At 47.8% G+C, this 15,512-nt stretch overlaps 2 protein-coding genes across 31 annotated transcripts in view; one reads left to right on the top strand and one right to left on the bottom strand.

The window, feature by feature from the left end:
• Position 1: 1 nt before the first annotated feature.
• MRPS34 (mitochondrial ribosomal protein S34) lies at positions 2 to 2,083 on the top strand. Its single transcript, XM_048321445.1, has 3 exons — positions 2 to 408; positions 510 to 552; positions 1,405 to 2,083. The coding sequence occupies exons 1-3, from the start codon at positions 91 to 93 to the stop codon at positions 1,680 to 1,682; spliced, it is 639 nt and encodes a 212-aa protein (XP_048177402.1). The 5' UTR covers positions 2 to 90; the 3' UTR covers positions 1,683 to 2,083.
• A 2,621-nt stretch (positions 2,084 to 4,704) lies between these two features.
• MAPK8IP3 (mitogen-activated protein kinase 8 interacting protein 3) overlaps positions 4,705 to 15,512 on the bottom strand; it is a 73,404-nt gene continuing 62,596 nt past the window's right edge. For 27 of the 30 annotated variants that reach the window (XM_048321407.1, XM_048321408.1, XM_048321411.1 and 24 more), the window contains 8 exons: positions 14,906 to 14,973; positions 13,650 to 13,798; positions 12,256 to 12,427; positions 12,042 to 12,155; positions 10,774 to 10,812; positions 9,029 to 9,208; positions 8,629 to 8,772; positions 4,705 to 7,596 (listed from right to left, as the gene is read on the bottom strand). In XM_048321407.1, the coding sequence (XP_048177364.1) occupies positions 7,475 to 7,596; positions 8,629 to 8,772; positions 9,029 to 9,208; positions 10,774 to 10,812; positions 12,042 to 12,155; positions 12,256 to 12,427; positions 13,650 to 13,798; positions 14,906 to 14,973 (988 nt within the window). In that variant the 3' untranslated portion in view covers positions 4,705 to 7,474. The remainder of the gene's footprint in view (positions 7,597 to 8,628; positions 8,773 to 9,028; positions 9,209 to 10,773; positions 10,813 to 12,041; positions 12,156 to 12,255; positions 12,428 to 13,649; positions 13,799 to 14,905; positions 14,974 to 15,512) is intronic. The other 3 variants (XM_048321417.1, XM_048321437.1, XM_048321436.1) reach the window with 1 other exon arrangement.

Genomic DNA, 15,512 nt, shown 5'->3' with positions numbered 1-15,512 from the left:
GGGGCCCGGCGCGGCTTCCGGGAGAGGCGGGAGGAGCGGCTGCCGGTGCGGTGCTCGGGTCCGCTCGGCTCCGGGCCCTCGGCCGCCGCCATGACCCGCAAGAAGCTGCACCGGCCCATCGCCGCCATGGCCAAGAAGATCCGCGAGTACCGGGCGCTGAAGGATCGGCCGCGGGACTCTCAGCGCTTCGCCGTGGACTGTGAGACCATGCGGCGGCCCCTGACCCAGAAACGGCTGCCGGTGCGGGCCTGGGAGGACGTGCGGAACGAGAACCGCCTGTTGGCGCTGCTCTGCCGCCTGCCGCGCTTCGGCGTCGGCCGCACCGTCACCCGCAAGTCCTGGCTGTGGGCGCACGACGAGCCCTGCTACTGGGTCATCACCAAGGTGAAGGCGGACTACACGGCCGAGGTACCTGCCCCGTCCCGCCCGCCGCCCCGCCGCGCCCTGCGGGGCTGCCGCCCGCCGCCCCGCCGCGACCCACCCTCAACAGGTTCCTCTTTTCTTTGCAGAACATGGACCATGGAAGAGCCTGGGGCTACCTGACCTTCAAAGGTAAAACCGGCTCGTTTTCCCACACATGGGAGCAGGGCTAGAGAGCACCGGGTGCGTGAGGGTGGCAAGGAAACCGCGGCCTCCCTGCCTGGGAAATTTGTTTTTCTCAGATCTTCTAATGGGAAAAGAAGTTCCCCGCGTTTCAAAAGCTATGGTCTAGCCCCTTCAGAATATATTTCCAAGGAATACTGTGGGAGAGCCAGTGCAGTATGACCTTGGGGAACAGCAGCACTAAAAGCGTGTTAGATGAGCTGACAGAGTATTCTGAGACTTTCAAAGCAAGACAGAGCATGAGGGTAATTCCAACTAAAATTGTCACTAAAAAGGAAAAAGTGCAATGGCAAGTAGGTTGTGTTACTGGAATTTTAAATTAATGATTGGAGTTGCATGAGTGAATTTTCCTTTTTAGAGCTGCTTTATATTAAGTATACAGTTTTCCCTTACTGGAATTACTGAAGTAGTACTCATTCGAAGGTTTTTAAGTTGTTGAGCATTTTTAACACTTAGTTTTCTGGGAAGCTTTGATCAGTGTAGGGAGAAAATACTCATGTTCCTTAGCCATGGAAATGGAACTTGAGAAAGAGAAAGCAAAACTTTAAATTAAGAGAGGGAGTCACCCACAGGGCTGGAACATCTTGCCTGTTGTCCTTCCAGCCTGTTTCTGGTTTGATTCTCAAGGACTGAAGTGAGATCCCATAGTGTAACAGGGAATAATTTGTCCCGCCCTTGAAAACTCTGTTTCCTCTTGCCTGTTGTAGTATTTTGGGTGCCAAAGAGTCAACAATTGCCGTGTTTCCTGGAGGCAGATGCTTGTGATGGTGTTGCCCACTGGTGTTCATCATCTTTTCCCAGGCAAAATTGAAGAGGAGGTGAAGGAGATTGACAAAGCCATGTACCATGACTGGCGTATGGTGCCCAAACACGAGGAGGAGGCCTTCAAGAAATTCACCCCAGTGCCTGAGGAGACTGTTCGGTTCCTGCCCTACCCACCACTGCTCCGAGCCATGATCCTTGCACAGTGGCAGAAGGAGGGAAAACCAATAATGGAAGAGCCAGTTATTGATCTGGAGACGGTCCTGGCCTCTCCCCAAGAGCAGGCAAAGAAAAAAGCTACAGGGACACCAGTATAAAGACTTGTTCTGTGTCCTGAGCATCCCATGTGCTCTCACTGCCTGTTAGAAGCCCAGTGCACAGGAGTCTTACAGAGCCCCTCTGTGCCCATTGTGGTAGGATGTTTCCAGCTTTCTCCTCAGCCCCGTACAGTCACGTCATCTGAAAGGGAAGATGCAGATACATTCAGACTCTTTTTCCATAACTTTGGTTTCAGTCAGCAGAGGAATCTTCTTGGTTCCCTGGATAGTCTCTAAATACACAGCTCCAGTCAGCCAGCTGCAGTTTTTTGGAGCATAATGTTTTTTACATAACTGGGGTCCTGCATGAATCACAGAAAAATGACTGCAAATATCACAGTATTTCACAGAGCTGTGAAAAAATGTATCTGCAAATGGAAATAAATGTTTTCTTAATTCTACTGCACAGTTCTAAGAAAACTCATTAATTTTTTTTCAATGCCTGGAGGTCATCATGATGGCCAAATGCAGAGCCATTAGCTCAGGCACAGCATCTAGTTCTCTGAACACTGCAGAATGATCTGGATTACTTGCATATGAAGGCAGTGAACAAGAAGTGAGGAGCATGACTTCAATACTGAGCTAATCCAAAGCTATCCATCTCTTACTCCCAAAGATGGCTGTCAAGAGATAGGAGAAATTATTTTAGTTCTGGTGATGCAAAGGAGGTGGGATTGGCTCTAACCATTTGAAGCCAACTGTAAATGACCCCTGTTCCAGGGCAGCATGTTGTGAACATTAAAACATGCAGCTCCTGAGCACAGTTCTGATCTTTTCTCTTGCAGTGGCTGCGGATGCTTCTGCTGTGTCAGAGGCTGTTGGAGAGTCTGGTTTGGGTGTGGTTGGAGGGAGCACAAGAGCTGTCCAGCTTTATTGATCAGTTCCCTGCGAAGTAACTGTTTAGTTCCTGTGTCAGCAGGTAGTTGGAGGTTGTGTTCCATTTACTGCAGCATCCTGAAATCACAAATAGCCTGAAGGGATTTAGTGAGGGAGAGCACAAACTGGACTCTGTTCCACCCAGTGTGTGTGGCCTGGATGAGGCTGGGAACATGTGGCCCCAGCCAGCAGGAAATGGCTATCATCAGGCAGGAGCACACAGATTGACATTGGCTACCTGTATTTCCATAGGGTTCCTCACCAGCGGCCCCTGAAGGATTAAGATGCTATGGGATAAGAAGGAAGGCTTTTCTTTTGAGTTAAAAGCTGGTCCTGCGACAAGGAGCAGAGTCTGGGAAGAACTGAGCCTGCCTTGTTGTGGCAGGAGCGCTGCAGAGCATGTGCCAGATCTAGTTCCTCTGGCTGCAGAAGGAATGGGAGAATCCAGGAGAGGGACAATCAGGAGTGTTGTTAAAGGCATGGTTTGAGGCTGTGAGCCTTCCCATGGCCGCTGCTGTAGTTGGAAGGTAGTTTGTCTGATTCCCATAGCCTCCACTGCTGGGCATTGAGCTGAGCTTCTGTCTTCCTGTGATTGAGGTACTACTGAACACAAACCAAGAAGAAGGAAGATTGGGAGGGAGGTGTAGTTGTGATGGGATGGGTAGAACAGTCTAGACCTCTGTCCTGCACAGCCGGGATCTGAACAAAGCTCGAGCAGAGGAAGTGTCTCCCTGAGGGGGCACACAGAGTCTGACCACAGGGGGCAGAGCCAAGTGCTGGTCACAGCATCCCCCAGCAGTCCCAGAAAGGCAAGAAATGACCCATGACCAGGGTATACCAGGGAGCCAAGCCAGGCACAAAAGCAGATAGACTTGATAAGGCATAGACTCACCCAACAACTTGGGTGAGGAAGGATCTCTGAAGATGTTGTAGTCGAGATCCAGCCCCCTGGGTCCAAGGGGTCTATCCAGGAGCAGCTAGAGACAGACACGGTTACAGGCATGTTGAAGACCCCAGGTTGTGCTTAAATGAGGCTCCTGGGACATAGGAGGAAAGGGTACAGATGGGGGTCTAGGTGGCACCGATCAGGACAGTTATGACCTGCTGGTGAGCTCACAGTTATAACACCTGGGGGAATGGGTGTCTTCTCACAGAGCCCTGGGCAGCCTGGGAGCCTTGCCCTGATAGTGAAGGTCCCTTCTGGGAAGCTGCACAGCCTGTTTGCCATGTGTTGGACTCCATGCCCAGAACATGCTGTGAGCTCTGATGGGCCTCCCAAACTTGTATGTTACCTCACAGATCGTTTACCAACATGGGGGAATTGTTGTCAGCAGTGTCAGCAGTGACCTGCTTCCTTAGCCACCCTGGTGGGTACCAGACATGGCTGTACTTCACCCAGGGCCCTGCTCAAACCACTCCTGGCCATATCGAAGGGTGCAGCCCCAGGGGTTCAGGATGGATCCTAGCATGTGTTTCCAAACCTCATTGTTGAGGTGCCTCCATTAACTGCAGAGGCATTGCCAGTTGTATGACACCCTGGCCTGCGCCACACCACAGTGCGTGTGTTGGTCATGGAGGTGACTCGCCTTAAGAAGGCTCCCTGCTCGGGGCAGAAGATGCTCCTCTCCTAAGGACATGGTTCCCTTGCACATTGCCATGTCCAGCCCTTGAACCAATGCAGTTCTACAAAACAACTATGAAGGTGTCTCAAGTGCTGCTGGGACTGAGGGGCTTCCTGCAGTTCAATGATGCTGATGTCACCGATGGCTGTGAAGTGCCACCCTGTACAGTGTTGAAAACTGACCTGATGTGTTATCCCTGGAAGTTCACCTGAAAGGGCCACCCTGACTAAAGTTGCAGCAAGCCAGCAGGTGGATGCTTCTCTGCTCCAGCTTGTATTTCTGAAGTTGTTTCACCTTATATTTCCACCTTTTATTTCTGCTGCTGGTACAAACTACAGATTGCACTGTGGCTTGCTGGACCAGCCCCTTCTGCTCCGGCCTTGTGAACCATCCACATCTCATTTCTTGCCACTGAACTGCTCAACAGAAAACACTTGAGCTGCATTCCCACCCTTGCAAGTGTCCTGTTAAAGACTGAGCAGCAATCCCAGTGCCTTCATAGGAACACAGTGCGCTGCCCAAGCTGATGTTAACATGTTTATTACATACAGAACAGATACGGTTTGTTGTTGATAGCATAGGGGACAAAGCACGGGAACGTATTCATACAGCAGGCTCTTTACAGAATGCCATCTTCAGACCAAACAGCGGAGTTTACAGGCCTTAAGACACTTTTTAAAATCCTTTTGTAACATACAAGATACTTTACATACATCACAGTGGAGATATGACAGAGAAGCGTACTGAAGCCAGTCAGTTCACACCTTGATGCCCCGCAGCCACCCAAGGCCACAGGAGCTATCAGCAGAGGCTGGGTCTCCCCCCTGCAGCTGCCCCTCTGGGCCATGTGCTTCTCTTGGAGGAAAACATGGCATTGAGCTGGAAAGGAACCTGATGGGAGATTTCCTCGTATTGTTAGGGCCCAGTGGGTGACAGGAGACCGAGTGCTGTCCCTTCAACTGCTCAAACCAGATACAGAACAGTCAGCGGTACAAATGTTGCAATTCTGACTTTCCTATGAAAGACAGAGCTAAGGAACTGAACCCTACCAGGACTTTTTTTTTTCCCCTTCAACTAGCCCAAATTCTGAAGTTTGCCTGGCCCTAACTGATGAACTACTACACGACAGTGGAATCTGTGCTCTAGATGTTATATTGTTAACTTCAATGCACTCTGTGTTGGGATCGAAAGAGGTCTTCCTAGCAGAAAGCATATGGCGAAAGTGAATGAGAAGCCTGGCACAGTCAGCAGTGCCCCAGTGAAATGTTCCTGGTGAAAGGTCCCCCAACATGCAGGTGGTGGCTCCAAGTATCCCTTAACCTCGTGCCAGACGCAGAGCCCAGTACACAGATATCTGGAAGATGCCCTCTAGCTGGATTCCTGCCTTGGGGAGGAGTGGTGTGGTGGGTGTGTGTCACCAGCACTGCTCACACGCAGCATGGGCACCCCTGTGGCTGGCTGAGGCCTCTGTTCACCAAAGAGGTCTCTTGCCTTCTTGCAGGGGAAATGTATACCCCAGCCTTTCCTGAACTGTGGATACAAAAATGGCTTCGGTGCTGCTGTGTCAGGAGAGATGCCACATGTTAGAGCATCCCCTGGGAATATGGCATCCCTGCAGCACACCAGGACCTGCAAGCCTGGTCCATGGCAGCAAGCACAGGACACAGCAGCGAGCTTTCCAGGAGATGGAGGATTGCCCAGCTGTCCCCATACTGCCATAAAGACATCTCTGTGAACCCTGGAGTGCTGCACAGGTCAGGGAAGAAACAATATGACCACCAGGAGCTTCCAAATTCATCTCTAACAAATGCAACTTGCCCTAGTCCTGCACACCCAGAAAAGAGCGTTCAAGGGACACAGATTTTGTCCTTGTGGGACATTGTCAGAAAGGGGAACGCACCATTGCCTCTACACCCGGAACTTCCATATTCTGCATCTTGAGCTCAAAACCACTCTCCCTGGCCCCATTTTCTAGTGCTTCTTTTGTAAGCAGGATGCACATCTGTAATCACTCAGCATTGCTTAGACAGAAGGGGCTATCACCGCTTTTCTTGGGGGCTGTCCATTTTTTTCCAGGAGTCAGAAATTTGCAGCTTTTCAAACTCCTTACTAGCACAGTCAGTGCCTGTGATGTTAGGTAAAAGATGTCAGGAATCTAGCCTCAATTCCTTTTTCTGTGTGACATCAGGTGAGACATAGCCTTGAATGCACCTGTACAGTCTTTCCTAACCAACTGCCAAGTCTCTGTTTTCCAAGTCTTTGTGAAAAGAGATCTCCTTCCAGCAGGTCCTCGAAAAGAGACACAGCCTTGAGATAAGGCAATTTCAATGTGTTAGTGCAGAACTCAGAGCAGATCAACACCATCTGCCCTTGCCTGTGTTTTAAAAGCCACCAAATGCAATGCAGAGATAACCAGCTTTCAGAATGATCTCAGGAGTTCTTTACTGTCTGGCATTTTTGGAAGGGAGGGTTAAAAATATTGCCTTTTCTGGTCTTAAAAAAGCAAAGTTCCAGTACCTCTTTGCTACTATGGCTGTTTGGCCTTTACAGTCAAACACCCATCTCCCATCTGAGCCCACCAAACAATCCTCTTGGGACACACACACAGGCACCCAGCACATGACTGCTGAGGCAGCAGCAGCAGAAGGGACTTTCTCCCTGCAAAGATGGAGGACGTGATCCCCTCTGTAAGGGTGCTGTTGCCTTCTCCAGCCCCACAGCAGAAGTGCTGCCAAAACCATGATGCTCCTTGGAGGGTTCCTTGGACCCTTGGTTACTCTAAGTCCAGAGGATGTTATTCTGTGCTTAAGGGTGAATAAGGGTAAGATGAGGAGTCTACTGGTGAACTAGAAGGGATTTCTGCTGGGGTGCTGCAGAAGTGATTCACCATCACTGCTTTCGCAGGGAATGCCTGGGGACACACTTCTTTCTCATGCAGGTGGGAGTGAGGCAACCTGCCCAAGAACCTGAGCCACCCCCCTCCAGCTGTCCCTCCTGACAGTGGGCAAAGGTTTTGCACAGTTCTGGCTCCAAGCTCACTTCATGATGTACTGCCATTTCTCTCCTTGTAGACGCCAATTCCAGAGCAGAACAAGAATCTAACCACGCCAAAAGCATACGGGCCCAAGATGAAAGCTGCAAGTTCAGAGGTTCAAGGGGGTCACAGTCCAAGGCAGGAGCCGTTGCAGTTGTCCAGGGTCAGTTTCCAGCAGGAGTTATAATGCAGGCGTTCTGTATGTACATCTTGGCATTCAGGCGGGAGGAGGGACACTTATTATGGGAAAAGAGGAATTCTCACTCAGGGATGTATGATACCTGCCACACAATAATGTGGCTGCGTTCAGCCTTGGAAAGTACTGGCTTCACCTGGGTGGCATCTCCTGCATTCTCTTCTGTCTCATCATCTTCCCCATCCCCTGAAGAGAGAAAACAGATAGTGAAAGTGGCAGGAAAGAAAATGCCATAGTGCGCTGCTCTGGAATACTCCAAAGAGGCCAATACACCTTTTAGAGTCCCAGCAGTCTGATAACAGACACTGAGCTGAGATCTTTCTCTGTGCCTGGAGAACATTTAGAGCAATACCACTTTTTTCTGAAACTGGACTACATGGATGGGACAAACCAGCTCCAGCAGCAGCAAAGATCACCCTTCCTTTCAGGGAAGCCGATTTTTACACACAGAGCACCTTCAACAGCACCATGGGTGATCATAGTGGGGCAGCAATGTTTGGAACCAGTGGCACAGATGGGTTTGTTCTTTCCAAAGCCATTCATACTGATGCTGTTTTATGGTATTTTTCAAATAATTGTAGCTTTGTAGATTGCTAATGCATGGCTGTAACTCCCCGTACTTTTCCTACCCTTTCCCCCTACATTTTAGAACAGTAACAAGCTAACCTTCTAACACATTCCTGAAATACTATTTAGTCTTGCCTCTTTAGTCAACCAAGGATATCTTGCTTTTTACCATGTATCATAAACATAATAAATGTGGGGCAGAGCTCTTGGACCAACTCTAGTGGGGCAGAACCCGGGGAAAATTACCTAACCAACTGCTCTTCTAATTGGACAGTATTTGTTAAATATGCTAATTTATTAAACTTATAAAAACGTAGAAGTCCTGTATCACATGCGTATATTGCACCTGGAGGCCTCCAACTAAAGACCTGCTTGTATAATACTTCCTATATTAATATTGTCTTGAAAGTGTGTTGTTTTGTTTCTCGATTTTGTAGGCATCAATACAGTCGTGTGGCACTGCAGCCACAGGGCACAGGTTGACAGCCTTGTGCTATGCAAGGAAAATCCGTATCAGCCCTCACAGCCTGACGCAGGAGAAACAGTGCAGGGTTTTTCTGCTTTGGCTCCCCACCAACAGTGATGCCTCACTCCATGACCACAGCTATGCACCTGCTACCTTTCCAGATGCCCCCCACCAAGGGCACTCACCAATCCGGAAATCGATGTACCCTTCTCCTCCACTCAGCACCAGGACGTTCTTTAGCTTCTGACCCTCAGTCTCAGTGGCTGCTGTGCTGGGGTTCTCCGAAGGGCTGTCCAACACACTCCCATTCAGGGTTGCAAGGACATTGCCTGGGAGAGGACAGAAGTGCTGTCGGTGCCTCTGCTCAGCCCCAACACAGTTCACACGCACACTAACGCATTGGGCAGACCAATTCCTTCTGCTAGTCAAATATGACCGTCACTCCAGTTTAAACACAGATGTGTAAACCACAGGAAGTGCCAGCCATGGCCTGGACCCTAGTCTGCTACAGACCAGCTCCAGCCCCTACTACAAAAGGGATGGAGGCACAAGCCCCTGCAGAGGGAGGGCTGTGCACATCCTTACCAGGCACAGAGACGAAGAACTTGACAGCATCACGGTGGCCATGGAAGCAGAGTTGTGCCTGAGCCATGGAGCAGTAGGGAATGAAGCTGCTGGCAGATTTGTCACTATTGTCATCGCCATACACGTGGATGACCCCACCGGAGCGACTGCCCTCTCCAGAGGTTGGTGAAGTCTTGTTGGCTGGGGACAGGGAGCAGGAACACCATCAGTGATAGCTTTGAGTCCCCTTTACAGAAGGGACTCAGTCAAAGAGAAAACTCATGAGCCGTGAAGGAAAACCTTTAAAGGTGCAGGTCTCTTTAAAGGCCTTGTATGAGTGATGTGATGGAGGAGAACACACCAGATTACACAGTCCCTCTCTTTCAGACTGAGGCAAGCTAGACTGGTGTCACCAGCAGTGATTCTGTCCAGCCTCCAGAAATAACCTGCTGTCCTAGGATCAACCTTGATCTTTCATAGCTGACGGGGTACCCAAAGTGTCCACTGTCCCCAGAGGGCACCTGGAGGAGAATAACTGCTCTGGATTAGTGACGTTGCTCAATTTCCAAGTCAAGTCCTTTGCTCATGCCCAGTCATGAGCACACATGCTGCTGAAAGCAGTCTCTGGGTGTGGTGAAGCCTCTCAGCCCACTCAAAGCCATCACAGAAGTGGAGTGAGATCCTTCCTCATTTCTTGATTTAACCATGACACCAGATTGTCAGCTACTCCAGCAATGAACATCTTTCAGATGTTCACCATCCACAGCTTCCAAGGAGGGCTCAGGGGCCTGCATCCTTCGTGACCAGGCTCCGAGAATGTGACAGTTTCCACTCACCAAGCAACAGAGACCAGTGCTCCAAGCTCAGGGTGGGAGATGCTTTCCTTCTGCACACACCCACAACAGTACAACAGGAACAATATTAAACCAGGCAGCTTTCACTTTTCTGTGAGAGAGGTTGATTGCTTCATTAATTATCTGTAGTTCTGTGGTTTAACTTGGGCTGAATTTCAGTTACATGACTTGGACAAAAGAAACTTTTCCCTATCAGGCTCAGGCCAGGATGGTGGGACAGGTACAAATACTTTGATGGAAGAATCAGAGTCAGTGTGTGTATAGTATCTGGCTTTTTTACTGCAATTAATATCAGATACTTTAAAAGAAGGAGACGTGTTGATAATGCATCTGTACAGCCACGTGAATGTCTTTGAGTGAGAAAAAAGCCCCTCTAATTTCTGACACTGGAAAAGCATGAATTTGAACTCAGACCCTGCCTTAACTGGCACAAACTTAAGCAATTCTTCATGCTTATCAAGTCCCCTTGGGTTCAACATCTTGTCTGATGACTTACAGGTGGCAGGTACCACAGCACCACCTGCCATTGGCCTGAAACTGATGAAAGTAGCATCCTTGGAAAACCAAAGGAGACCTTGGAAGAACACTCTGCTCCTGCTTTCTGCTTCTGACGAATGAACCTCTCCAGTCCCCATCTCAAACTGGCCTACCATAGTAAGGAAACCACTGCCGAAGAGTAATTACTCTTAACACAAAAAACCAGAGGGATCAACAAAAAGATGGAAAAAATTGTTTAGAGCCATGGGAAATGAGAATATTTACATGATTGTCTCTGGTTGCTTTTCTCTAACGCAACTTAAAACAGAAGAGTGATGAGGAAAAATGGATGGAGAGAAGTTGAATGGCAGAATGGAAGGGCGGGAGATGGGCGCAAAAGGAACGACAGCTGTGGAGGGGAGGCAGTGGACTTACCCCGGAGCCCAAGGAGTTGGCCGCGGTGGAGGACTACAGCTAGGCACAGGCAGGGAGTGGGAACACAGAGGGGCACAGGAAGTGATGGGCAGGATGGGAGAGAAGAAAAAGGTGATTACTGGGAGATAATTTGGGGGCAACAAAAATAGTATAAAACCTAGAGAAACCACAACAGAAGCTCCTATGAGTTTGTACTAATACTGTTCTTGCTCACTTTGCTCTTATCTTACAGGGACAGATGAGGTATCTGAGGTGGGAGAGGGACCATGTCACAAGGATCCACTGCTACATTTTTAGTGAGATTTTCTTGCTTACCACATTTTTTACAGGAACGCAGAAAGATAAAGCAATTGGTTTACAGCAGGGAAAAAGTTTAACTCAGAACAAGGACAGCAGCCTTAAGACAGAATGGGCTTCAGAAAGGAACTCAGAAACAAGACCAAAATTGCAATCTATGAAGAGAACTGTCTCACTGCCTTCCTGGTGTCAGCCCCAGGCACATCCAGCTTCACTGCCCTTAGAGGAGACCATTCCAAGCCTGACTTCCAGGAGGATTACAAGAGGTTTGCTTCTTTTATACAAGAGGTGTTTGTTTCTCAGCTTTCCTGTGAGCATTGGTGAAAAAACATACATTTGGCTGCTTTCTGTTGAAAGCAATTGCAATCAGCCTCAAATCCTACTTCCCCATGGTGATCTGGATAAGACTCTTCAAAATAAGATGCTGATGGGCAGAGGTACAGAACAGGACTAGTAAGAGCTTCAACTAAACTTGCAGCTCCAGAGATTCAACTATTTACTCTTATTGCTGGGTCCCCTCACCAGGCTGGATTTGGTGTAGGATACCTATTTCTACTTGACTGATAAAGCTGAGCCCTAATCTGAGTAAACAGAGCTTTTCTAAGATCAGTTTCTGGAAAAGACTGTTATGGAGACATTTAGATGACTATGCCAAAATGAAATTTCCAGGGAGATCTTCCTGATGACTTCTCACCCCATGGCCTCCTTTTGAAGACTTACTACAATTCCCAAAACTTTGTTTCTCCTGTTTCACAGTAGCTACAGAATCAGTTCACATCACTCTGCTCTGTCAAGGTCCAGGGCTGCTCACACTCTGGGCTTTTCACCCTGAACATGGCTATGATCAAAGGGTGTCAAATGTCAGGAAGGCATTAGCCTACCTGAGCCACCTGCCATGCTGCACAAGTAACACCTAAAAGCTGCTTTTTTTTAGGGGGGACGCAGGAGTACTTTCAATAAATGTCACTTACTCTCAGTCAGGGGAATGGAGATGACAACACCGTTCCCGGTGCCCACCCAAAGGCGGTTGCCAGCGATGAGCAGGGCCGTGATCCGCACGAAAGAGAAGCCCAGCTTTCCAGTGCCTAGGAAGCATGAATGAGAGTTGGGGAGTCAGTGATGACCTTGGGCAAGGTCTGCTTTGGGCAAATTCTGCCTTGAGCTCAGTGAGCAACAGACCCTCACCGAGCATCTTGCTGACGTAAGGCTCAATGTCGACATCCTGCAGATGTTGATGGCTGTGGGCATGGTAGAGCCTCAGCGTGGAGTCCAGGCGGATGGAAACCCACACTCCATCTCCAATCCATGCCAGCTGTCGCACCTGGCTCTCCCGACGAGGATGGGCATCAAAGGATTTCTGAAATAGGTGAACCAATGTAGATACAAAAATGCTGCTAGCGAGGATTTTCTTGCTATTTTCTAAGTCCGTGAGAGACTTTTCTCTCTCACAGAAGAGGTAGCAGAGTATGTAAACAACCAAGCCACCTGCAACCTTGCAAAGTCTTGTTTATGGTATAGTAGAAAAATATTTTGACAATGGATGTTTTTAGGATTTTAGCCAATCACCCCAAGGTGGGGGCTGATCCTTTGTCCAATTAGACTATGAAGAAAAAAGTCTATAAAAGGTTTGTAAAATAATTAAATAAATCAATCTTGCTGCACAATTCCTGCCTGCTGGATCTTCTCTCCTCCTCCTCCCTATGGCTGCAGGACACGGTGATACACCCTAGGGCCCAGGCCTGCAGTAATAAACCAACATGAGCTCACAGAAGGTTTGCCATTATCTATACTCCATATGTACATACATTCCATTTTCCTCAACTGAGATCCCTTGTTTGGGTTCCAAAGATCTTGGAGAAGCTGCGTTAATGCCAGCTGACCCCAGCAGTTCACTACTGTACACAATCCTTTGCTTGAGCAGCTGCATGGCAGCTTTGCAGAGTTGATGGTCTTTTCAGACCACTTCAGGAGCAAGAACATTTAGAAGCCAAGAGCTTTCAGTGTACTTGGTAGAAAAGGAAAACACACAACTCCAGGATAAATTCCAAAGATCAAACTGCTTTGGCTCACTAATGTGAACTTCAGATCCAGCACTTCTTTTCTCCTCAATTAGAATTATTTCAAGCACTCTCAGATTTGTGCCAACACCACTGTACAGATTTTCACCCAAAAGGCTCTAAACATTGTTATTTCCTTAGTGGAATCCCAGGGGCTTGCTAACTGTACTGTTCCTTTGTGCCATAATGCCTACAGATGGAGAAGCCTCAGATTGTAAGTGAAGAGTCACTGTAAAGCAAACACCTATGTTTGGACAGTACATGGTCTCATAGACTCCCTAGTAAAGGCAAAGAAAATTGTCAGTTTAGACTTACTGATAGAATTATGCTCTGCAAAGGGAGGAAGGAATAAATATCCCCTGGCAGATTAGATCATAACATAACCCAGACTGACAGTCTTGGTCTTGCAGTCAGCAATGACAACCCAAAGGTTCTGAATTTCACACACTGCAGCAGAGAACAGCTGTAAGAATAAATCCAACACAAGTGTGTGCATGCACAGACATGCATGTGCTCTCTTACCTCAATCTGCATTGTCTTCGGCTGGATAACATGGATTTTGTTCTTGTAGCCACACCAGACTCTATCATAGACCACAGCCATGCAGCGGATGGAGTGGTGAGTGTGGCCAAGATCCATCAGGTGGTAATTACTGAGATCCCACTGACCATCTGAGGTGAAAAACAAGTGTGGAAAGATGTATCTCCTCCATGACATGTGAGCATACAACAGAATCCTCTACCTTTCTCTATATATCTGGGTATACAGGCTTAGCTGATACTCAAATGCTCAGTTTGCTTATGTCTGTGACCTTCTCATGGCTCCTGCTTCAGGCACAGCCTTACACTTATGAAATACGTAATGTTTAGTTTAGATAAAGTTTAGTTTGGTGCCTGACAGTGCTCAAATCAGGCCAATTTAAACATCTTTTATAGCAATGAAGTGAACAGGCTTCTCTAATAAGTACAACAAAACCAGTGGGAGAAGAGGGAAGACAGCTGAACAAGACTATGCAGAAAAACTTGAAAGGAAATGGGCCATACAGTCCTTGTGGTGAGGCTTCCTCACAACACAGACCTACAACATAATTCCCCCAAAGTGTCAAATCCAGAAGAGGGAATCAGATCTCCCTTCTCTCACTCTTATTTTTAACTAACCAGGCAGATATTGTGTCCTTCACAGACAGGAAGCCTCTATGTCATGAAGCTTTATCTTATTTCTGATGGGAACAATTTTGATGTGTCAGTGGTCAGGCTTGAGCTCATGACAAAGGCTGAACCAAAACTTGAATTGCACAAGCCCAGAAATCTCTATCTTTCTGCTTGCTGAATGAACTGCTACTCAATGAATAACTAAGTTCTTCATATGCCAACATTTGTCACAGTTAGCTAATTCCCCATGTGCTGTCAGGTGTGAACACAGATAAGAAACTGCTCAAGCCACAGGGAAACAAAACCCACAGCAGTGAAGAGGACCAGAAACTGAATTTACTAAGTGTACCTCAAACAACTGCACAGCATAAAACATGACCTAAAAGTGTCACGTTTACTCCACATGTGCTACACAGCAACTACACACATTTTTGTTCAGAAAAGCTCAGGAAGTGGTGTTACAGTACACCTGAGATGGTTTAGGATAGCGATTAGTGTATAATAGCTATGTTTTAACTCGGTGTTTGTACTCCAGCAGCCAGCAACTTCCTTTCTCACCTCGGTAGTGTTTAATCCACTGCTACACTTTTAGCCAAGTTTTGTTTTCTCTATTACATTGAGTCTTACCTTCTCCCCGATGGAATATGGCTAGTGTTCCATCTGCCAGAGCAACCAGGACCCTCCCTTTCACATGCCTGAAATAACAGAATAGTAAATACATAAAAACTCCAAAGAAGTGAGGGACTAAAAAACTCTTCCTGCCATCCACACACACCATCTTTATGTAGTCTCCACAATTCCCAGTCAGTTTAGCATTGCAGGAACATCCTGCAAGAGGTCACACCTCTTAACCTTCACTGCAGTAAGATCATCACATCTGTAAATTTTCTGTTGAGGAAATTCTTCTCCTTCACAATACAAACACCATCAATCTCAACTAATTCCCCCTAATTTACCCCTCAGTGAAATTTTGCCTTTCTCCTCCCCACTTACTTTCTCCTGATATTGCTAGTCATGTATTCACTGAATTGGGTCAGGACTGCAACTGAGCAGGAAAACGGTTGGTATGAGGCTTTCCCATAACTTTTAAAAACCTTCAGAAACTTCTCTCACAAAACAATGCACTTCGGAAAGGAAACAAAAAATTGTGGCTGCCACATCCTTGGAAGTGTTCAAGGCTGGGAATACGGATGGGGCTTGGAGCAACCTGGGATAGTGGAAGGTATCCCTGCCC

The sequence above is a fragment of the Corvus hawaiiensis genome, chromosome 16 (genome assembly GCF_020740725.1).
Source record: "Corvus hawaiiensis isolate bCorHaw1 chromosome 16, bCorHaw1.pri.cur, whole genome shotgun sequence".
In the NCBI taxonomy this organism is placed as follows: domain Eukaryota; kingdom Metazoa; phylum Chordata; class Aves; order Passeriformes; family Corvidae; genus Corvus; species Corvus hawaiiensis.
Note: the sequence above shows the minus strand (reverse complement) of the source record. Positions and strands in the feature narration are given on the sequence as shown.